The following is a 23,810-nucleotide window of genomic DNA, read 5'->3' on the forward strand; positions in this document are numbered from 1 at the left end:
TAGCACACTGGGACAGTCAAAATAAATAAATACATAATAATGAACAGGAAGATTAAAAAAGATAGTCAAAAAAGTACTGAGGTAACTCTCCAGATCCATGCTGTTGATGTAGAAAGAAAAGAACTGATCTCAGCGCGCCAGGATGACACCTTCAAAGACACTGCACAGGTCACGTACTGCTCAAGGTTTTCCAGATCCAGAGCCTGAGGACTATTCTAAGGTGAGGAATTTACAGTTAGAAGAAAGTCTCTATCAGACAACAGGATTAAATTGAAAGGAGACACACAGAGCGAATACAGAAAACTAAAGAGAAATATGTAAATACAAGGAGGAAACAGTGATTGACTGGCACGTGGTACTTCCAGGGGAAGAGGCGGGCATTCCCTCAATGGCGCAGGTCTCCATCACTCACCCACTGTTCTCAAGAACTCTGAAAGGTTCTGATCCTGCTTGGCACTTGTGAGGATGCATTGAGGGTTAACTTCTTCAATGGCTGTTTAGAGAGGAGAAAAATAACATGTTGAACAAGCAGAGTCTAATTACACAGGAATGCAATGAGCCTTTCCAGCTCTGTCCTCCACTGAACCAATGACACGAACATCTTTATGCAATTAGACTTTGCCATCTTGTCACAGACAATGGGCTTCTCCTCTCAGAGGCATGGATACTTATACAACTATTGGAACTGGTTAAAAGTTAGCATGTGCATGCCTGACCACGCACCTAGCCCTGCACGGCACCTGAGCATCTCTAGTTTTTACAACTGTATGTGAGTAGTTCATTTAAAAGCTTCAACTATTGACTTGACTAGTACTGGAAGAGGAGCACTGATTGGACAAGGAAATAATGTACAATATATAAGGACGGAAATGTCTTTTAAGACTAGAGCTCAATCATGGGCATTTACAATGAATTAAAAAACAGCAGAATGCCTCTGTGCAAGTGTGGGATCGCAGAACACATTCTTTAAAAATACACAAGTTTTGAACATAAATGAAACAAGAAAAGATGGAAATAGAAAACAACATGTTCAGCCTCTTTTTTCGCTTAAGATTAACAAATGTAACCTATTCACTCGAAATAAAGTACATATGACTGTGCGCAACATTCCCAAGCCATGGTCTAAACTGAACATATACTGGCGTAATGGTGCTCAAGTGTACAGGGTGTAACATGAAAACTTGAAAGAAAACTGAAAGTGCCCAGTTTATAATTATGGAAGTTGACCTGTTCCTTCCACATCAGCAACAGGCAGCTTGTCAGATCTCTTAAAACTCTAATCAAAAAACTATAATCCTCGGATAAGAGAATTACTTCACCATCATTGATGGGTTTCTCTCTTATTTTCAAACGGATAGAATAGAACAGCAAGCTTAGCCCAAATTGGAGAAACGGAGGATCAGGGGCATAGCGAGGAATATCATGAAAACAAATGATATGTCAGGACCGGAGGCGAGGATTATGCTTTCTTGCTTTGCTTCAACTTAACAGCAACCATGTGAAAACCATTAAACAGATCAACCAATCATGATCACAAATGTCCATTTTATTGTCCTGTCTCTGCAGTCACTTCCTTCACTGCTCCTCGCAGCCTTCAGTTATGTATGAGCCTGTGGAACACATTCTTTGATTCATTCAAAGTGTCTTATTTACCGAATGCTGCTTTGTGCCTGGTTATAACTGTCACTTGCTTTGCAGGTGTTAATTTTCTGTGGAAGTGTGACAGCTTCTATGCGGCTAAACTGATGAGTGAGGCACGGTCATCCAACCACTAGAGTCACCTGCATGCCTCTCTGGAGGTTCCTGTGAGAAGTTGGCCTGGTATATGATGTTCACTATTCTAGTGAACACCTTGCACCAGTCCAAACAACCCTTATGGTGATGGTTGTAAGTCAACCTTATAGACAAGCTATCCTAGTGGTAGCGTGGACTGAACAGTCTTAGGCTAAAAGACTCGTGAGGGCGTGTAAAGCCAGCTGTTTTACCATATGTAACCCCTTGAATACCAAATGAAAGGACACCAAACAGGATATATATATAAAATATATATGTATTTATTTACTAACACACTCCTCTGAACTCTTTATGAGATCAGAGGCAAAAGCACATAACAAGAGACTTAGTCAGAATACGTTAAATTGCACAATTTACAGTTAGGCCCTAGGGGCGAAGCAAACCATATATTAAGAAAGTGGTATAAGTACCACGTCACGAGAAAAGGAAAGGCCTAGAGAATCGCTAGGGCTACACTATCTGAACCTTAGATTAGGAGTAGGAGGCCCACAGGTGGCGCGTGCAGTGTCTTTACACACACGCGTGAGTCAATACAAAGTCAATGGGCACTTAGAAGTTAGATAATGAAGGATTTAGGACACTTCCGGTTTAGCTAGGAGGAAACAACTAAAAACCTAGACACTTGGATAGTCAATACCCTTGGGAGCACCGAAGTACTCGCGTTACCTCACCCACAGGAAGCGGGTGCATAGGTGTGAAAATGTGTCGGGTTTCGCCGTTGAAGTCTATGGAGCCTGTGAAGAAAGATGATGCAGGCGACCAGGAGGAAGATGTCCGGGTGGATCCAAGGGCGGATTGGGGATGAAGAGGACCTGAAAGCAGAGGGGACAGAGTCTAGCCAGTGACCGGGTGGAACCAGGACGGAACCAGACGACGTTGAGGAGCAATCAGGTGCTGTCTTGAAGCTTGTCTCTTCAGCCACGCGGACCAGGAGGCGTCAAGGACGACCAGGTGCTGGAGGCGAGCTGTCCCACGAAGGTTCTCGCAGATGGAGGGGTTGACTGCCGGATTGGATCAGAGGCACTGCGCACTCAAAAGCAACTATGTAGGAATAGAGAGAGACTATGGCGGAAAAATTATATAGATGAAGCCAAACTTAGGTACAAGGAATCAGTGGCCATATATAAAACCATGATCTCCGAGGCAAAGAAAAAATACTACTGTGATAGGATAGAAACAGCAAAAAACTCTAACAAATCACTATATGAGACCACTAAACAGCTAGCTGGCCTATCCGTCGACCTAACTCCTCCCCCCTCCCAGGTCCTCTGTGACGCACTGTCCAACTTTTTCTTTAGCAAAGTTGATGACATTTATAGGGTCTTTACCAATAATACCACTACCCCCTCGATGCCTTCAACTCACCACCAGGGTCACACATTTTCTCAGTTCAATGAGGTCACCTGTTCACAGGTACAGAACACAGTGTCATCCATCAAATCTGGTTCAGCTCTAGACCCATGCCCCTTGAAGGTATTACGACCAATTATGGAAACAGTTATTCCTGCCATGACTGCCATCTGCAACTCTATGTTTAGCACTGGCATCTTCCCGGAGACACTGAAAAAGACCTTAATAAAACCTCTTCTTAAGAAACCCAACCTCGATAAGGAAGAACTGAAAAATTATCATCCGATTGCCAGTCTCCCACTGATGGCAAAAATAGTGGAGAAAATCATGAACCTCCAACTCTCTTCCTTTATTGAGGAACACAAACTTTTGGACGAATCACAGTTTGGGTTCCGTCAATTTCACGGAACGGAGACTGCATTGACCAAAGCGGCGGACGATATAAGATCCATCCGGGATGCCGGAGGTACAGCTGTTCTCATCCTGTTGGACTTATCGGCAGCCTTCGACACGGTCGACCATATCACTCTGGTCGACCGTGTCGAGAGCATAGGAATTCAAGGCAATGCCAAGAGTCTTCTTGCCTCCTTCCTGGCAATTAGGTCCCAGGTCGTTACTGTCGGACCTTTTGAATCTTCCCCCTTGTCACTGCCATGTGGAGTTCCTCAAGGCTCATCCCTAAGTCCGACACTATTCAACATTTACGTGTCGGACCTTGCCAAAGTCATCAGGGCACACGGGATGAGCCTTACCTCCTATGCAGATGACACTCAATTGGTCCTGGCCGTCAAGAATGACGTTCTCAAAATAGCCAACAACTTTAACAAAGGCATGTTGGCTATTGGAAGCTGGATGGCTCAGAATTGCCTAAAGCTGAACTATGATAAATCGGAGGTTGTAATTTTTGGCAACTTATCCCCGGAGTGGTCCCTCCTCTGGTGGCCTACATCTATGGGCCAGCCTCCGGACCCGACCAACAAGGTGAGGAATTTGGGAGTAATTTTTGACAACCACCTAAACTTTCTTCCACACGCCAACCAGATCTCTTCCTCAGCTTTCCATAAACTGAGGCTTATTAAGAAAATCCTGCCTTTTTTACCGGAGACTGCCGGAAAAACGCTGGTGAGCTCCCTCGTCCTGTCGACCCTAGATTATTGCAATGCTTTGTTTCTAGGTGCCCAGGAGAGACTGTTATGGAAAATGCAGGCCATTCAGAATGCTGCCGCCAGGCTCTTAGGGCGCATTCCCAAACATCAATCGGCCACACTCACCATAAGACAGCTCCACTGGCTACCAGTGAGAAAGAGAATTATGTTTAAGTCTCTTTGCCTGGTATACAAGGCTCTACACAATGCTGGACCTGCATTTTTTACCCAAAACCTTATCCCTTACTGTCCCTCAAGAACGCTACGCTCGTCCAGTCTGCACGAGTTGGTGGTACCTCGAACCAAAACTGTCACATGGGGGGACAGAAGATTCATGGTAGCCGCACCGAAACTGTGGAACACATTACCACAACCGATCAAAACCAGCACCTCCCTCTGGATGTTCCGCAAGCAACTTAAAACCTGGCTTTTCAACCAATGAACCTCTGCCCTCCTGAGGATTAAACACTGCAGCAACTTTAGCGCCGAGATGCCCAAGGGCCGTCGTTCGCGCTCTACAAATGTTTTTATAAATAAATAAACAAGCCTTGGCAAAGGCAACCCACGCAAGATTCAAAGAAAGCTTCTGGTGCAGACCAGCAAGGTCTGAGGTGCCTCACCTTTGCAGGGAGGCAAGGGCCAGTCTGGAGCAACCAGACCAGCGAATTGGTTCAAAAGGATTGTCGTCACAGAGGCTACTAGCCAACGGGCCAGCAACCGGACAACACGTCGAGCATAACACAAGCAGAAGGGCCCCACACAGAACTCGTGGAGTGTGGAGGGCTGATCGTCGGTGCAGGTGGAGCTCGGATTCGGGTTTCTCAGTCCACAGTGCACAGCTTCGAGGATGCCTCAGGAGCTGCACAGTTAGCAAGTTGCAGGCTTTTCAAGATGTCCGGTCCCACTTGTCTCGTCGCCTCCACGGATCTCAGCTATGCTGCAGACGTGAAGAGAGGGTCAGAGAGGTCTGGAAGTCTGGGTCTTGTCAGGCTCTGTGCTCGGGTCCCAGCGGGAGCGTCGACGAAGCAAGCCGTTGATTTGCTGGATAGTGCATGGTTGCCCAGGGTGGTCACTCCTTGGCCACAACGGAGATTCTTCAGTCTTCAGCTTCAGCAGAACGTCGAAGGTCCAGAGTTTCGTGTCAAGTTTCGATTCCAGGATTAATCTAAAGTCCTAGGACTCAGCTCCTACCTTTATACAACTAAAAGGGGCTGGATTACTTTCTAGGTTCCTCCTATGGGTGGGACCAGTTTCCTTTGTACAGTTTCGCGCCAGAGCTGGGTCTGGAGTGCCCCAGCAACCAGTTTGAACTGTGGTATGCATGGAGCACCTAGTGTGCCCCAGGCAGTGTCTCAATCTATTCAGCCCTCCCTGTCCCAATACACAAAGTCCTGTCTGGGGTGGTGCTCGCACCTCTCCAGGCAGGAAACCTATTGTCCAAACCTCCGTGACTGGAAGGACTCCCAGCAGCAGGTCAGACTTGTGTCTGTGGCAGCAGCGTCCATTTTGTGACGCTGGGGCTCTGGTTAATTTTAACCGGGATAGTCAGCAACAACATGTCTTCTCCCTCTGGAAGGGTGGAATGCTACCCCCGTCACCAGAATTGGCGAGGGGGTAGTATTCCAAAGCGTATGACACCTTACACAACATGTTTAGATAAAGCCAAACCAAAGTTAGCATTTAACCGCGAGGTTCATAATGCACTTAAGAGTATATGGTATGGCAATATCATAGAACAGCTTTAAGGACATGGTTCCGACAGGCTCAGCTCATGCTAGAGCACCATCTCACACATAACCAAGCACTCTGCCTCCAGGATTGTTAAGGCCTGCCATAGGAGTGACTTATAGGTTACTATGTGTCTATATATAATGTAGGTATAGGGATACTATACCTAAGCAAGGGGTGATTACACGACCTTGCCCCCGCTGAGTGATCAGCCAGTTGTGTCAATTCTAGGTGGCCAGCCAGGGGTGGCATAATATATGCTGCAGCCCCTGGTAGGCCTTGGTTACACCTATGCCCTGAGTACCCAGGGTACACTTCTACAGGGGCTGACAAGGTGAGCCAATTCCCAATTGTGTATGTACCTATAGTACATGGTGTAAATTTAGAGAGAGTGCATCTGGGCTGCGGGTCTGATTAGCAGGCCCACAGCCACATCTAAGTTGAAAACCAGTAAAGCAAAGCAAAAGGTGGGGGTGACCATAGGAAGCAGACCCTACTCTCCTACACAACCCCCCTGCCCCCCAAACTTAGGGACATTAAACTAACCTTGACCAGTTGAGTCTTGATGTTCTAAGTGGAAATATCGGGAGAGTCCATCTGCATTGGCATGGTCAGTCCCAGGTCTATGTTCCACTGTAAAGTCCATCCCCTGTAGGGAAATGGACCACCTAAGAAGTTTGGGATTTTCACCCTTCATCTGATTTAACCATAGGAGGGGCTTGTGGTCTGTCTGAATCTTGAAGTGAGTGCCAAACAAGTATGGCCTCAGCTTCTTCAGGGCCCAAACCACAGAAAGGCCTCCCCCTCAATAGCTGACCAACATTTCTCTCTAGGGGTCAACCTTCTGCTTATGAAAGCAATGGGCTGGTCTTGACCATCTATATTCAGTTGTGAAAGTACAGCTCCCACACCCAACTCAGAAGCATCTGTTTGGACTATGAACTCTTTGGAGTAATCTGGACTTTTCAGAATAGGTGCAGTACACATGGCCTGCTTCAGGTCATCAAATGCCTTTTGACAGCTAACTGTCCACTGAACTTTCTTTGGCATCTTTTTGGAAGTTAAATCATTCAGTGGTGTCACAATGGACCCATAGTTTTTAACGAACTTCCTGTAGTATCCAGACAGGCCCAAGAAAGCTCTGACCTGTGTCTGGGTGGTTGGAGGAGTCCAGTCTCTGATGGTCTGGATCTTGCTCTCCAGTGGTTGAACCTGACCCCCACCTACCAGGTGGCTCAGGTACACAACCTTGCTCTGGCCTATCTGGCACTTTGTGGCCTTGATAGCCAGGCCTGCCATTTGCAGGGCCTCTAAAACATTCCTCAGGTGGACCAGGTGGTCCTCCCAGGTGGAGCTAAAGACAGCAATATCATCTAGATAAGCTGCACAATAGTCATCCAGTCCTGTGAGAACTTGATTCACCAGCCTTTGGAAAGTGGCAGGTGCATTCTTCAAACCAAAGGGCATTACCACAAATTGATAATGTCCTCCTGGGGTCTCAATGCTGTCTTGGCTTTTGCATCCTCAGCTAATCTGATTTGCCAGTAGCCTGCTGTCAGGTCAAATGTGCTCAAGAACTTGGCAGAAGCCAATCTATCAATGAGCTCATCTGCCCTGGGGATCGGGTGGGCATCTGTCCTAGTGACAGCATTGAGACCTCTGTAGTCCACACAAAACCTCATCTCTCTCTTACCATCTTGGGTGTGAGGTTTTGGCACCAGGACTACTGGACTGGACCAAGGGCTCTCTGAGGGCTCAATAACTCCCAGCTCCAACATCTTTTGCACCTCTGTCCTAATGCAGTCCCTGACATGGTCGGTTGCCTGTAGATTTTACTCTTGACAGGCAGACTGTCACCAGTGTCCACCTCATGGGTGCACCAGCTTGTCTGACTTGGGGTCAGGGAAAACAGATGTCTGAAGGACTGAAGAACTTGTCTGCAGTCCTGTTGCTGATGTTCAGAGAGGCTGTCAGCAAAGACTACACCATCTACCGAACCATCATCAGGGTTCTGAGTAAGCAGGTCTGGGAGAGGGTCACTCTCTTCCTCCTGCCCCTCATCTGTAGCCATGAGCAAGCCCATGTCTGCCCTGTCGACAAATGCTTTAAGTCTGTTGACATGAAGCACCCTGTGGGGGCTTCTGGGAGTCCCAAGGCCCACCAAGTAGGTGACATCTCCCTTCTGTTCAACTATTGTATGGGTTCCAGACCATTTGTCCTGGAGTGCTGCTGGGGCCACTGGCTTCAACACCCACACTTTCTGTCCTGGCTGGTATACAGTCAGCACAGCCTTTTGGTCATGCCAAGCTTTCTGAAGTTCTTGGCTGGCCTCAAGGTTTTTAGAAGCCTTCTCCATATACCAGTGGCGTAACGAAACCTGAGGGGGCCCCCCTGCAAGGTACCTGGAGGGCCCCACCCCCGACTCAATCAGGCAGAGGCGGCTGGTGGATTTAGAAAGTGGTGAGACGTAAACAACGTTTTTGATTCTGACTAAGCAAGACAGCCAAGAGAATAAGCAAAATTGCTAGGCCATATATATGGTGGGCATTACAACAGACTTTCCTTTAAGTTGACTAATCGTATTGACGTCTGATGGGAAGGTGAATGTTAAAAGCAATGTTCCCTAGTGGGTACAGCTGCTATTCATGCAACACTAGGAAGCAGTTTTGAATCTCAGAAAATCTCCTTGTGCCAAAAAATGGAGCATGGCCTGTGTCTTTGGAGAAGCGCACTTATGTCCTTCGGCAAAGTTTGCTGTCTGTAAATATGCTTTTACATAGGACTTTTATGTATTGGTCTTTAATCAGAAAAATGGCCACTGAAATGGGTGTGATAGATTGGTGTACTGAAATGTGTTAGTCACAAGTGACACAATGGTCTATGTTGTGTGAGCTAATGGTATGCTGTTAAGGCAAGAGTACCCTCAAGGTGTATGGTGAGATGTATTAAGTGATGCTGTTGACCATGCCTCTGCAGTGTTGAGTCATGTGCCGAAGTGTGAAGGCGTGTGGTGTTCTAGATGTGGAGTTTGTATGATATGCTGTGACCTGGGTTGTATGCCATGGAATATTGTGGTACTCTAAGAAGAGAAGGCAAAGTAGGGACCAGGGATGAAGTCGCCGGTGAGTTTTATTTGGAGACTGAGTTTTAGTGGTGGCGTGTTGTTGAGTAAGTGATGGTCTAGAGCAGGTGTGGACAGTGAGTAGGAGAGGGAGAGGCAGGAGAGGGAGCACAAGAAAGACAGGAATCAATCCACATTAGAGAGTATATTAGCCAAATGCAGAAGTATTGTATGGTTATGTGAGGTGAGATTATAGGAAATGGTACAATGTTGGGTGTAATGTTGTGTGGGAAGTTCCGATGTGGAAGATGGCCAGGAGCCATGTATAGTAGTTGGTGGTGGGGGAATTGGGGAGTGTGGGGGAGGGAGACAGGGGACAAGAGGTTTACAACTGGACATGAAATAATAGGCAGAGTGACATGAGGGTGGTGTAATAGAAAGGGTTTCAGATGATGGGTGGGAGCTGTCTGTGATGCTGCGACGTATCCACATTCTCAAGAATATTAGACTGGTGGACCATTTATTTTCAGGTATGCAAGGAATTTAGGTGTGTGGAACTAGATGTGCTTTGAGGCTCTGTTAAAGAGATGGGAAGTGCATTAGGAGTAAATGTAGGGAGAAGAGGAAATATGACCCAAATTGTAAAAACTAAAAAAAGAAAATGAGGGAGAGCAAATTAGGAGAGGTAAAATATAAGACATGAATAGGGGAGAGGAGAAAAACGTAGAGAAAGGTGGACAGCAGAATGAAAGAGGTGGGAGAAAAGTGGATGGAATGAAAAGATGAGGACCATGTAAAGAAAGTGAAGCAAGAGGAGAGCAAACAAAAGGAGAGGAGAGAAAAAGAGAGAGAGTTAATAGTGAGATTATCAAATTGTGAAGAGTGGTAATGGAAATGGGGAAAACAGCAAGAAGGAGAAGAGAATAAACAGTGTGAGAATAAAATAATAAAAGGGGAATATAGAAGGGAAGAAAGGAATGAGGAAAGCAGATGGGAAAGAGAACACGCAAAAACAAGGAGAGGGTGTGAAAAAATGAGGGGAGAGAACGAAAGAGGAAAGATGAGGAGAGGAGAGAAAAAGTAAAAGAGGGAACCAGAGATGGGATGAGTTATGTGAATATGAGCGGTAAGAGGACACAAAATGATTGAAAGAGGAAAGAAAAAGTAAAGAGGAGATTGAAAGCAAGAAAGTGAAGAGGAGAAAGAAAAGAGCAAGAAAGAGAAAGAGGAAAGGGAGGACAATGGCACAACAAGGAACATGAAAGAGAAGAGAGTGGGCAAAGCAACATAAACCGGAGAAAAGGAGTAATAGGAGAGGGAGAAACAAAGGAAAGGAAGAAGCTGATTGCAAGACCAGCCTCTCCAACTTCGTTCCAGTTATTTTAACACACATTTGGTGCTCCATGAACGCAATTCCCTCCTGATGCTCCCCCCACACACATCAATACATTTTAGTGTACATTTATGACACAGAATAAGTAAGTACACTCCTTCGCAGTATCTATTTTCACATTGTGGATCTGCTCTTTTTGTCAGCCCTTCTGTCTGGGGCAATTTCAAGTCCACGCTTCACTGGCTTGTAATGGCCTTTCTTATCATCCTAACCTATATACACCAACAATTCTGTAATAACGTTCTATTTTTATAACCATGTGCAGCACCTAAGTCAACGATAGGTAAATTCAAAGGCCATTCCAATCAGACACCTTAAACTGAAGCTGAGGCTGCAAATGGAGTTTTTATGTTGAGCCTGGTTGCTACGTCACCTAGGATTACATTTCAATGAGGCACCCAATTCTGCTCAGAGCTACAACCAGATTTAATTGTTCTAAATGCTGCTTGTTAAAGTGGAGCTGTGCCATAGATCAGAAAATAACAAACATTACGAAACTGCACTTTTACACATAAGAAATGTAACGGTATCAGAGTTTCCTATTTATGTCTGTAGCATTCCATATTAACCGGATATGTATGACCCTTATCACTGCTACTGACTGTCTGTTCTACGTGGTGCATGCATTGGCAGAATATTTATTTGGGGGGGGGGGCGTTTTAAATGTTTTTTGTAGCTTCCTAAGAAGTTATTATTTGGACCTTGAATACACTGCCAGGGTGAAAGGGCGAGGGTAGCATTGCCACAAAAGCCATTTTTTAAAGGTATTCTGATACAATTGTGTACAATATCATACATACACACATTAAAATACACATACACTGGTGCAAGCTGGCAGACACATGGAAAAAATATGCACATGCTTTCAGACATAGACATAAGTGAAACTTACCCGAGGCAGTCCTTGACATGCATTTCATGAATCACGGTTCCCAAGTGCCCAGATTCAGTCAAATGTGCGCCAGAGTGAGGCTCACACCCTTATGCCCAATCAGAAGCTCAGATAGGACGGAAGGCTGTCCTTTTCCATTATCATGGCTTCTGATGGGTCATAAGGGCGGGTGAGGGAAAGGACCGAATTCACCATTTTCTGACATGCTGCACTGCCTGAGGCTAGTGCAGCATGTCGCCCGATATGTATTGTCTCTTTGAAAGGACGGGCTGGAACAACCCACGCCTGACATGCACAATACAGCCCCGGGGAGCTCTCTTATGGTGAAGGGTGATATTACAGCTTTTAAAATAAATAAATATTCCTTCCCCGCCACCAATGTCATAAGTGAACTAAGAGACAAGTAATGTGTAGTGCATCCCTACGTGGCCTCAATTCCTATACCTGGAGGAGCATTAAAGTCTATTAAATCAAACACACGAGGGTTTGGTATTACACACATCCTGAAATCACACATGTGAAGGTGCTCTTAGTTGTGAGAATGAAGAAACAAGCATTGACAAAGCCAATAGGTCTCGCTTTTGGGACCTTATAAGTATTTACTTATGCAGCACAATATCCTTGGTGCAACAACATCAACCGTTGCATGGCTAAACACTTATAAGGTCCCCGAGGTGAGACCTATTGGCTATGCCAATGCTTATTTCAATGTGCAATTGTTAGCAGTGCTCCACTGTCACTGAACAATTTACCTTCACAATTCACAAATGAAAAGAAAAATGTGCTCTACTTCAAACACTAACATGAGTTACGAGCAATATTTTAATCAGCATGTCAAAAATAATGTATTGCTCCATTGTAGTTGTATCAGCATGCAGAGGCACTGTTTTCTTTTCTGCTATGCTAAACAAGAGGTCCGTCGCATGAGCAGCCGGAGGAGCCGGGAAGGCAGGGCTTTAGTGGACACAAAAAACACATTGATGGCCAACCAAAAGCATCACTAGACCAATTCTCCAGGGGAGGAGCAAGACACTAGAAGGTGAGACATAGAAGCAAAATAACCCACTAAAAAGCAAGCTTTTGAGAATAACACTCTCCTTAACCAATCAGCAGCAGTGCAAGAAGTCTAACCCCACAAAGTACATAAAAAAGATCATCCTGCAGCGCAAGCGACGCTGGAGGCTCGACCTAAAAGGGGAAGGTTTGTGCCTTGCAAAAGGGTTGACATGACAGTGTAAACTGCACACACAGGCCCTGCACTAGTAGGCCTGAGGCATGATGAAAGGGCTACTTAAATGGGTGGCACAATCAGTGCTGCAGGCCAACTAGTAGCATTTAATTTACAGGCCATGGGTTCAAGGGCAGGGGGGACAATTTACTTGGGACTTATAAGTAAATTAAATATGCCAATTGAGGGTGAACTAACATTACCATGTTTAGGGGAGAGAGCACTTTAGTACTGGTTAGCAGTGGTAACATGCACAGAGTCCTAATACCAGCAAAAACAATATCAGAAAAATGGAGTGAGTCAGACTAAAAGTTGGAGGAAATACCACCATAAGGCTGTCAGGTCGGACAAATAGTAATTTACATCAGCCCAACAATAGGTGGAAAGTATGCAACGTTTATGTGGGTGGGTATTGTTTAAGGGTCTTCATTTTTCACTACAGCATTTAGTAACCATCTTTGTAGTCTGGAGGTTGGATCTATACATTTCTACATAGAACCATGTTTTTTATAATATTTAAGATTCACTTCAATGTTTGGTGGCTTATCCCTGGAACCAATGTGTCAAACTTTTCACCCACCTATAACCCAGTGCAGCAAGCAGCAGAGAATATTTAATGTCACATTCCCGCAGTGCAACAGAGGTTGCCATGCCCATTCAAGAGGACTTTCGGGTGAAAACCTCTGATGGAAATTCCATGCATGCCCTGCACAGGTGGTGGAATTTTGGGCAGCAAATGTATGCACACTGAGAGTGTACCCTCACATTGGGATGCATTGCTAGTTTCCACATATCTGCTCCTGTTAAGACGCTCTGTCTTCTTAGGCTTTTGTGCGGCATGCTATAGATATGTTTTTGCCGTGATAGGCGTCCTCCATTTCCTAGGCAGTCTTTAATATTGTTGACTCCCGCAGACATGGGCTTTGCCCAGTCACCCTCAACTAGGAGGCCTGATCTGCCACCATGTCTTACAGAGTGAATTCCAGACCCTAGGATGGCCAAAGCTGTGGCAGAAGGGCTCTGCTCAGACATATCGTCTGCCACCCAGGGAACAATTAATAGGGAAGGTTTAACAAGACCCTCACAGGTAATTCGCCACGCTTTACAAAGTCTTGATTGATTGAATGCTGGAGGTTCAGAAGAGGAATTTGCCATTTTATGCCCTAAATAAAACTACTACTCTCAATGTACAGTTCTAAAAACCCTGGGCTCCTTTTCTACAGAACCTCTTTAAAGACACCTGTAAGATTTACTTTAAAAAACAATACTATAGAATTTTTCTACCGCTCATCTGGGGATTCTCCAGTTTTTTTATGAGAAACCCAAAGAAGCAGGGGCGTAACACATGCCCCCACAGCCCTCAGCACAGCCTTCCGGCCGGAGAGCTCCTGATTGCAGTGGCGGCACCTTTATAGGGGACAAAAGGGCGGCGACTCCCCAAATGCTCATGCCTTACTCTGCACCTAATTGTTATGATATTACAGCTTTTACATGAAAGAAACGATCTTACAGATCATTTGTTTGCATTTTAAAAGCTGTAATATCACCCTTCACCGTAAGAGAGCTCCCCGGGGCTGTATTGTGCATGTCAGGCGTGGGCTGTTCCAGCCCGTCCTTTCAAAGAGACAATACATATCAGGCGTCATGCTGCACTAGCCTCAGGCAGTGCAGTATGCCAGAAAATGGTGAATTGGGTCTTTTCCCTCACACGTCCTTATGACCCATCAGAAGCCATGATAATGGAAAAGGACAGCCTTCCGTCCTATCTGAGCTTCTGATTGGGCATAAGGGTGTGAGCCTCGCTCTGGTGCACTTTTGACTGAATCTGGGCACTTGGGAACCGTGATTCATGGAGCCTACATATTTTGCCATAATTTTAGGGAGAGGCAAAGGGAGGGATCTTTTAAACTAGTCCAGGCACACATCTCCATAACAATTCTACTAACTAGAAAGTGTGCCTGTTCCACACTCTCGTTTACTGTTGAAGGGGATTATCGGAAGGAGACTACAGGCCCGGGGGATATCCTTCATAGGATTATGGAGCCCTCACACTTCTAAAAGTGCCATTTTCAGAATTACAATATAAAATCCGATGTAACCATAAATTGTGATTCTAAATTGTGATTCCAGAGATACCAGAATTGGAGATCTTATCTCTTATAAAATGTAATAAGGTAATCCCAATGTTATCCTACGGGAGAGATAGGCCTTGCAATAGTGATAAACGACTTTGGGAGTTATTCTCCACCAATACATGTAAACCTTAAAAATAAATGTCCAGCCATTTGAATACATTGCACCCTGCCCTCTGGGTTATATAGGGCCGACCTTATGGTTGACTTATATGTATAACAAGCATTAGAAATGCAATTGGTCTCACATTTTTTTGAGTTAGAGCTATTGGTTTTGTAAACGGCAATGTCTCTAACTCTTGTGTTATTGAGTGGATTTATGTGTTGTGAGTAGAGTTATGTGGTTTGGATTGGACTTGTTAGTTGTATAACTGTGCGGCGTGGATTTGAGTGGTGTGGAGTGGATTTGTGTAGTGTAATTATGTGGCATGATGTGTATTGGATTATGAGTATAGTAATTATGTGATGTAGAGCGCAGTGGTGTGGAGTAAAGATGTGTATAGTGGTATAGAGTGGCGCTGCACATATTGCAGCGGAGTAGTGTGGAGTGGCACAGATTGTAAAAGAGTGGCTCAGAATGGTGTAGTATAGCGTGTAGTGGCATAGAGTAGATTGTTTTAGAGGAGATTGAAATGGTATAAAGTGGAGTGGTACAGAGTAGAGTGGATTGGCGTAGAGTGCAGTGCTATAGTGTGTAGTTTCACATAGTAGAGTAGCATGAGGTGGCATAGAGTGGAGTGGTGCAAAGCACACTGGAGAGGCCCATCCTGGAGTTGTAAAGAGTGCAGTGGCAAAGAGCGCAGTTTTGTATAGTAGAGTGCATTAGCATAGTGTAGAGTGGAGCATAGGAGATTAGAGAGGTGTAGAGAGGAGTGGTGTATGTTGGAGTGCAGAGGTGTAGAATAGAGTGGCACAGAGTGTAGTGTAATAGTGTGCAGTGGTGCCAAATAGAGTAGCGTGAAATGTATTGCGTAGAGTGTAGTGGTATACATAGTGTGTAGTGGTGTAGAGTGTAGTGGCATAGGGTGCTTTGGCATAGAGTGAATTGGCATAGAGTGCAGTAGAGTGGGAGGAAGTGGAGTGGTGCAGAGTAGAGTGCAGTGTTATAGTGTGTAGTGGTGCAGAGTAGATTGACGTAGAGTTCAGTGTTGTCAAGTAGAATGGCTTAGACTGCTGTGACGTAGAGTACAGTGGTGTAGAGTGTTGCTGTGTAGAGCATAGTGGTGTACAGTTCAGTGGTTCATAATAGATTGGGCTAGAGTGCTGTGGCGCAGAGTGTATTGTTTGTGAGTATAGTGGTGTTGAGTGCATTGGTGAAGAGTGCAGTGTTGTTGATGCAACATAAAATGTAGTGGCATAGAGTGTAGTGGCGAAGATTAGTGTGGTGCGTAGTGTTGATTTTTAGTGGCACAGGGAATATTGTAGTGGGATGGAGTGACAATGAGTTGAATAGTGCAATGTGGATTTGAGTGGCGTACAGTGCAGTGGGGTAAAGTGTAGTATGCATAGAGTGGCAGCACACTGCTATTACAGAGAACATATTTTCATTTGAAATGAGCATTACATCTGCACAGGCACACAGTGTTACTGATAAAAGTGTACAGTGTATAACTGATTTTTTTTTAAACATTATCATTGTAATGATTTCTTCTGATCTCATTAAAATATTTGTTTCTACCACACTTTAGAGTTACCCAAAAGTGTTTCATTGAGCTTTCCTATATCTGATATATTCTTATTTACAGATATGTACATTTTCTTGTGTGCTACAAAAAAATAACTTCGTACAGATTAACTCCAGCACACCTGCAGTACCCAGCCTGTTTGTCACATAAATGGTCTCACTTTGACGTCTGGGAAAAATAAAGTACACAGTAAACTAAGAAGAAAGAGCCTTACACTTGAGCTTTGCTGGAGCCAAAAAGTAATTACTAAATGTGTATTGCAAACTACAAAGTCATGGCGTGCAATGTGCGGAATGCATTCGTATGCACTATGGAAGCTTTTGTAACCACCTCAAAATGTCTTTAGCAAAGTAGAGAGCACTTGGTAGGCTTCAACCTAATTAAACAAGAATGGGGGGTGATAAACGAGAGCGTTACAGAGAGGCAAAGGCAGAGGTGAAGGACTAAGAGGGCAGAGGAAGAAGACAGTAGGAAAAAAAGAAAGGAGTGTGCGCAAGAGAGGATAAGATGGAGAGAAAAAGATAACAGGGAGAGAGGGATTGATGAACATGAGAGAGAAGAAAGATGAAGGCGAGAGATTGGTAGGAAGATAAAGAGAGGGTAAAAAGAGGAAGAGAAAGAGGGATAGGAATTAGAGAAAGGGAGCAGAGGAAAATAATAGACAAGATGAGGATGAAAAGAGATGGAGAGAGCTAGAGTGAGAAACGTAATGAAAGAGAGAGAGAGAGAGGAGAGCAGCAGACGAGAGGTGAACGAGTGATAAGAAAGCGAGTGTAGAGCTCTAAGGTTGCTTGATAATCGTCTCGTAAAGAGAGTGTCTAATTTGGCACGGCCGCTCCTCTCTGAGCTCTTGAAAGAACGAATCACATTTAACAGTGTTGATGGTAAACGATTACGGACTGTTAACAATAATGCAACAAATGCATAATTATGGAGTGCAACATTCAGTAAAACGTGGCATTATTGCTAAACCAAGTTACCTAGAGGCAGAGTGCTGCTGGTGGATTCACATTCGTTCAATATTTCTGATATTTATCTATTGCCCTGGTCTTCATTGCTTAATTTTGCTCGTAACAAAGTGCCACACATAGTCGTTGAAAGTTCAATCATATTTACCAAGAAATTATGAAAATGTCACACACAGCAATCTGAAACCTTAGCAGTTTTGAATCCTCATGAACAAAAACTCGCACTGGAGCAATCCTCACGGTCTCTGTCTGCACTTCGCAGAACGGAACCGAGGCTTATGTGACGTTTCACTTGTAATACCGGCCCGGCCGCCCGCCCCACCATGCATCCCATTCCACCCTCTGACATGGACTCCTTGCTCCTCGGACATGGATGGAAGCATCGACAGACTCACCTGCGGGCAGAAATAATTCAATTATGGCCTGCGGGATGCGGCCCCATGGTCCCTTTCAGTTATCTCTGGCCTCTGTGATGCCTCGGCGCCTCGCCTCACCAGTCACGCTTGCGCAATGTGCATGATAATGGTCACCAGAACAGCCCCACCCTAAGGGAGACTACTGCGCAGCCGCAAATGGGGAGACATCCACGCTCACCAATATGAAGAGGCCACTGCGAGGACCAGGTGCTGCTGCAACGAACGACTGCCATGGACGTAACCATTTCATTAGCAAATACCTGACTATATGTAGTGCTTGCTGGGTCTCGCTGAGGGGGCCCTTGGAGCTGCGGGGCTCCCCCGCAACGCGGGGGCTGCGGGGGCCTGTGCTACGCCCCTGCCATATACTCAGCCATCCTGGAGCAGAGACCAAGTACATAGTCCACTATGTCCTGCTTAGGCTTTTTAGAGGTAACTCCCATCCTTCCTTCACAAGACATAGGGGTCTTCTTACAGGATGCCCAAACAAAAGCTGAAAAGGGCTGTAGCCAACCCCCTTTTGCGGGACCTCTCTGTAAGCAAACAGAAGGCAGGGTAAAAGGATGTCCCATCTTCGCCTCAGCTTTTCAGGTAACCCTTTTATCTTGTTGAATCTTTCCACAAGCCCATTGCACTGTGGGTGATAGGGGGTGGTGAACTTATAGTTGACACCACACTCCTTCCACATTGCAGTTAGATATCCTGACAAGAAGTTTGCACCTCTGTCAGAAACAATCTCCTTTGGAAACCCCACTCTGGAGAAAACTCCAAGTAGAGCCCTTGCCACAACAGGAGCTGTTGTGGTCCTCAGGGGAATAGCTTCTGAATATCTGGTGGCATGATCCACTACCACCAGTATAAATCTGTGCCCAGATGCTGTTTGGGGGTCCATTGGTCCTACAATGTCTATCCCCACTCTCTCAAAGGGTACCCCCACCACAGGTAGTGGTCTGAGGGGGGCCTTTGTTGTGCCACCTGATTTGCCACTGGCTTGGCCGGTAACACAGGAGCGAAAAAACTCCTTGGTATCTTCTGACATATGGGGCCAGTGAAAGTGAGGGACAAGTCTGTCCCAAGTCTTGTTCTGGCCCAGGTGTCCTGCTAAGGGAATATCATGGGCCAAGGTAAGAAGGAAGCCCCTAAATTGCAGAGGTATAACCAACCTCCTGGAAGCACCAGGCTTGGAGTCTCTAGCCTCTGAATAAAGGAGCCCATCATCCCAATACACTTTATGGGTACCTTGAGCATTCCCAGCAGCCTCAGCAGCAGCCTGCTATCTGAGGGGTTCAAGAGAGGAACAGTCTAACTGTGCCAGCCTCAGATCTGCCCTTGAGGGTCCCCCTGTCCCAAGAAACTCAACCTGATCAGGCTCAAGCTCTTCTAGGACAGTTCCCTCTTGGATCTCAGAATCATCCTCCTGGGAGGGCTGATCCTCAACCTGAGGCAGGGGGGAAGGCAAGGCCTTAACCCTCTTGCTCTTTCTCTTGGGTAGTGTCTGGTCTATTGCTCCAAGATCCAGCACTGGTTCAGGTAAGCACTTTTTGGCCTGTGACCTGGTCACAGCAAGGACATGTGCTGATATTCCCAGCATCTCTGCATGGGTCCTATACTCCATCTCAGACCAAACTGAGGTTTCAAGATCATTACCTAACAGACACTCTACAGGAAGGTCTGAACTCACAACAACTCTTTTGAGGCCAGTTACCCCTCCCCAGGAGAAGGTAACAACTGCCATACTATGGGAGGTAGTGGCATTGCTAGCATTGGTCACTAGGTAGGTCTCACATAGTATGATCTGTTCAGGGTCCACAAAGTTAGGTGTCACCATGGTGACACTGGCACATGTGTCCCTGTAGGCTTGAGCCATCTTATTATTAATAAAAGGTGTCTGTCTGTACTTGCTCAGATTACTGCGACTTACAGTAGAGGACATGGCTATGTCCCCATCACAGACAAGAACAGCCTGAGTTGGTACTCTGACTAGGCCAGAGTCCACCTCAGTTCCCAGGGTTAACCCTACTACACCCTTCTGCTGGGAACCACCACTAACAGCTGGACTAGGGGGAACAGTTGCCTTAGGGGCAATGGTGGTTGGTGCTGTGCCCTTCTTGGTGCACTCCCTAAACCAGTAAGAGACTGATTTACAGTATCCACACCAGGGCTTCTTTTGACCTTCTTCTTTCTGTTTGTTCTTTTTGGGAGCCACTCACCCCCCCCCCCGTGCCTTTTGGGGGCCTGGTGAAGCCTTCTGGTCTTTTTGTTTCTGCTCATTACCCTTCTGGTCTGCCTTTTTCTGATCACCCCCCTGGTTCTGGTTTTTCTGCTTAATCCTGGTTTTGACCCATTTGTCTGCATTCTTTCCCAATTCTTGGGGAGAGGTCAGATCAGAGTCAATCAGGCATTGATGCAATAACTGGTTCTGACAATTGTTAAGTATTTGCTCTCTCATGATCAAATTATACAATCCTGTATAGTCCTTAACTTGACTTCCCAATAACCAGCCTTCCAGAGCCTTAGTGGCACAATCAACAAAATCAGTCCAATCCTGAGTCTGTGTCTTCTGGGTATCTCTGAACAACAACCTATATTGTTCAGTGGTTAGGCCAAACTCATCAATCAGAGCACTCTTCAGGACAGGATAGTTGTTAGCATCCCCCATCACTAACTGTGAGGAGCTTATCTCTACCTTTTTCTGCAAAGGAGAGGCATAAGATTGCTGCCCACTGACTTTGGGGTACCTGCTGCACTGGTGTGCTAGGCCCAGGCTCTACAACAGCTAAGTTCAGTAGAACTTAAGTATACGAAGACTTGTTTTTATATATACCTATAGGTACCTATGTGATCTTTCAAATGATATCTCAAGATTACAAGTGGTAAATCAACAGCAAACTCGAATCCCAACCGCTGCACACTAATGTGAGAAGTTGGCCTGGTATATGATGTTCACTATTCTAGTGAACACCTTGCACCAGTCCAAACAACCCTTATGGTGATGGTTGTAAGTCAACCTTACAGACCAGCTATCCTAGTGGTAGCGTGGACAGAACAGTCTTAGGCTAAAAGACTCGTGAGGGCGTGTTAAGCCAGCTGTTTTACCATATGTAACCCCTTGAATACCAAATGAAAGGACACCACACAATATATATTATATATATGTATTTATTTACTAACACACTCCTCTGAACTCTTTATGAGATCAGAGGCAAAAGCACATAACAAGAGACTTAGTCAGAATACGTTAAGTTGCACAATTTACAGTTAGGCCCTAGGGGCGAAGCAAACCATATATTAAGAAAGTGATATAAGTACCACGTCACGAGAAAAGGAAAGGCCTAGGGCCTAGAGAATCGCTGGGGCTACAGTATCTGAACCTTAGATTAGGAGTAGGAGGCCCACAGGCGGCGCGTGCAGTGTCTTTACACACACGCGTGAGTCAATACAAAGTCAATGGGAACTTAGAAGTTAGATAAAGAAGGATTTAGGACACTTCTGGTTTAGCTAGGAGGAAATAACTAAAAACCTAGACACTTGGATAGTCAATACCCTTGGGAGCACCGAAGTACTCGTGTTACCTCACCCACAGGAAGCGGGTGCATAGGTGTGAAGATGTGTTGGGTTTCGCCGTTGAAATCTATGGAGCCTGTGAAGAAAGATGCTGCAGGCGACCAGGAGGAAGGTGTCCGGGTGGATCCAAGGGCGGATCGAGGACGAAGAGGACCTGAAAGCAGAGGGGACAGAGTCTGGGTCACTAGCCAGTGACTGGGTGGAATCAGGACGGAACCAGACGACATCGAGGAGCAATCAGGTGCTGTCTTGAAGCTTGTCTCTTCAGCCACGACGACCAGGAGGCGTCGAGGACGACCAGGTGCTGGAGGCGAGCTGTCCCACGAAGGTTCTCGCAGATGGAGGGGTCGATTGCCAGATTGGAGTCAACAAGCCTTGGCAAAGGCAACCCACGCAGGATTCAAAGAAGGCTTCTGGTGCAGACCAGCAAGGTCTGAGGTGCCTCACCTTTGCAGGGAGGCAAGGACCAGACTGGAGCAACCAGACCAGCGAGTTGGTTCAAAAGGATTTTCGTCACAGAGGCTACTAGCCAACAGGCCTTTTTTTTATCAAACAACATTGGTCCCCAACATTGAGAAATTTCAGCACAAAAATAAAATATAGACAGAGTCAATCTATATTTTTAGAAAGGCATGTCCAGCCGGACAGTGGTCTTTCAGAGATTTTACTCAGAATTCATGTATTCAAATCACATAGAAATACCTTCCAACAATCAACCAGTGTGGACCACAAGCCTGTGTCCAGTACTAACAGAGCAGGTACAAAGGGTTGATATAGACAGCAAAGAAGGGCTTTGTAAGGCGAAAACAAGTTACTCTATCAACAATACAATTGTACAGAGTATTACAACCGTGCACTTGACATCCAATAGTAATCACAATTCGGTTTCCGTGCATTTAAAGTCGACGGCGTTTCGGACCCCTAGTGAATCTCAGGGTCCATCATCAGGACAGATACAATGAAAAGCCTTAAAGTAATTAAGCCTCTAAATGCCTAAAGGGGGGAAGAGGAAATATTCACATTAAGTACAAAAACAGCGTTTACATGGTAAAGAGCATGGTAAGGAAACAGTGACTTCAGTGTGACCAGCGCGCAACACTAGTCAAATCTATCAGGTGAGCTATGGTGGTCGGTGCACGAATACTCTAAGATCAGGTCCTTGTGAACAACCGTGATGCTAGGAGGAGGGCGGAAGTTAGGTCAATACGGTAGTGAAAGTGCCCAGTGAAGCGGACAATGTAATCAAGCCCGTCGTGGCTCAGAACAATACCGCAATGACTAAAAAAGGGGGGTATAACGCAATGAGGGAGTGACGGATGGTATCAAGAGTACAAGTGCTCTCTAAGGCGGAATGCGTGATAGTGTCCGTGGTAGTTTACAGGGAGTCGGCGGCGGGAGTCAAAATGGGCACAAATGCTCACCGGAACGCCTCATGGTGTAGAGGCTTATTCCTCGGTTAGCGGAAATACACACGTTCACCCTGGACAAGCGAAAGGAGAAAATTAGAACAAATAACGCGGCCAGCGTGTAGGAGACCCAAGGTTAAATATTGGAGTATCTAACTTACCCCAATCGGGTGGCGGGAGCCGCGGAATTAAGTGGAGTCCGTCGGCTGCCAGGATACCTGGGGATGAGGAAGGAGTTACTGAAGTGTATCAATAACGGCGATTAGCACGGATGTCGAGGGTAAAGGGGATCTGCTTACCGGGTTAGTCGGTCGAGAGTTTCACTTCCTGGCGTGCTCAAAGCAGAATAGCTCAGCAAGCAATATAATAGCTTCTGATTGGTCCGAGGGTAGGGCATAAAAATAGTTGACGGACTCCCATAAGCGCCATCTTGGGACAGTGAGGGAGTGAGTGAGGGTGTGGTTAGCGATGGGTATAAGTGGTGACGTGAAGGGACAGTGACATGCTTAAAAGAAAGCATATAGATAGTGCAGTTAAAATACATATTTACAGCAGAATACAAGTCTGACTACAAACAGCACCAAGTTCTAAATAAGTGACATGCTTAAGAGAAAGCATATAGATAGTGCAGTTAAAATACATATTTACAACAGAATACAGGTCTGACTACAACCAGCACCAAGTTCTAAGTAAGGGCAGTCCATTCATCTTGAAGGTTAAGCCCAGAGTTAAGACTATCAGTCTTCAAAATCCATTTGAGTTCCTCTCTGTTCAAGAGGCGAGTGAGATCACCACCCCTGGGTGGAATGATGATTTGTGAGATAACAGTCCAGCGGATATCATTCTCCGAGTGTCCTTTCTCCAAGAAATGTTCTACCAAAGGGGCGTTGGGTGTTTTACACCTGATGCGGCTACAATGTTGAGAGATCCTCAGCTTGACCTTCTGCTTAGTTTGGCCCACGTATATCAAATTGCAGGGGCAAAAAATGGCATATACAATGTTCTGACTATTACAGTTGGTAAATGTTTTAAGTGCATTTCTTACATT

General features: G+C 45.6%; 1 protein-coding gene across 7 annotated transcripts in view; it reads right to left on the minus strand.

Moving 5' to 3' along the window:
* MSH5 (mutS homolog 5) overlaps positions 1-23,810 on the minus strand; it is a 1,532,005-nt gene that overhangs the window by 1,360,131 nt on the left and 148,064 nt on the right. For all 7 annotated transcript variants that reach the window (XM_078646032.1, XM_078646030.1, XM_078646035.1 and 4 more), the window contains exon 4: positions 413-493. In XM_078646032.1, the coding sequence (XP_078502158.1) occupies positions 413-493 (81 nt within the window). The remainder of the gene's footprint in view (positions 1-412; positions 494-23,810) is intronic.

The sequence above is a fragment of the Lissotriton helveticus genome, chromosome 5_1, assembly GCF_964261635.1.
Source record: "Lissotriton helveticus chromosome 5_1, aLisHel1.1, whole genome shotgun sequence".
NCBI lineage: Eukaryota > Metazoa > Chordata > Amphibia > Caudata > Salamandridae > Lissotriton > Lissotriton helveticus.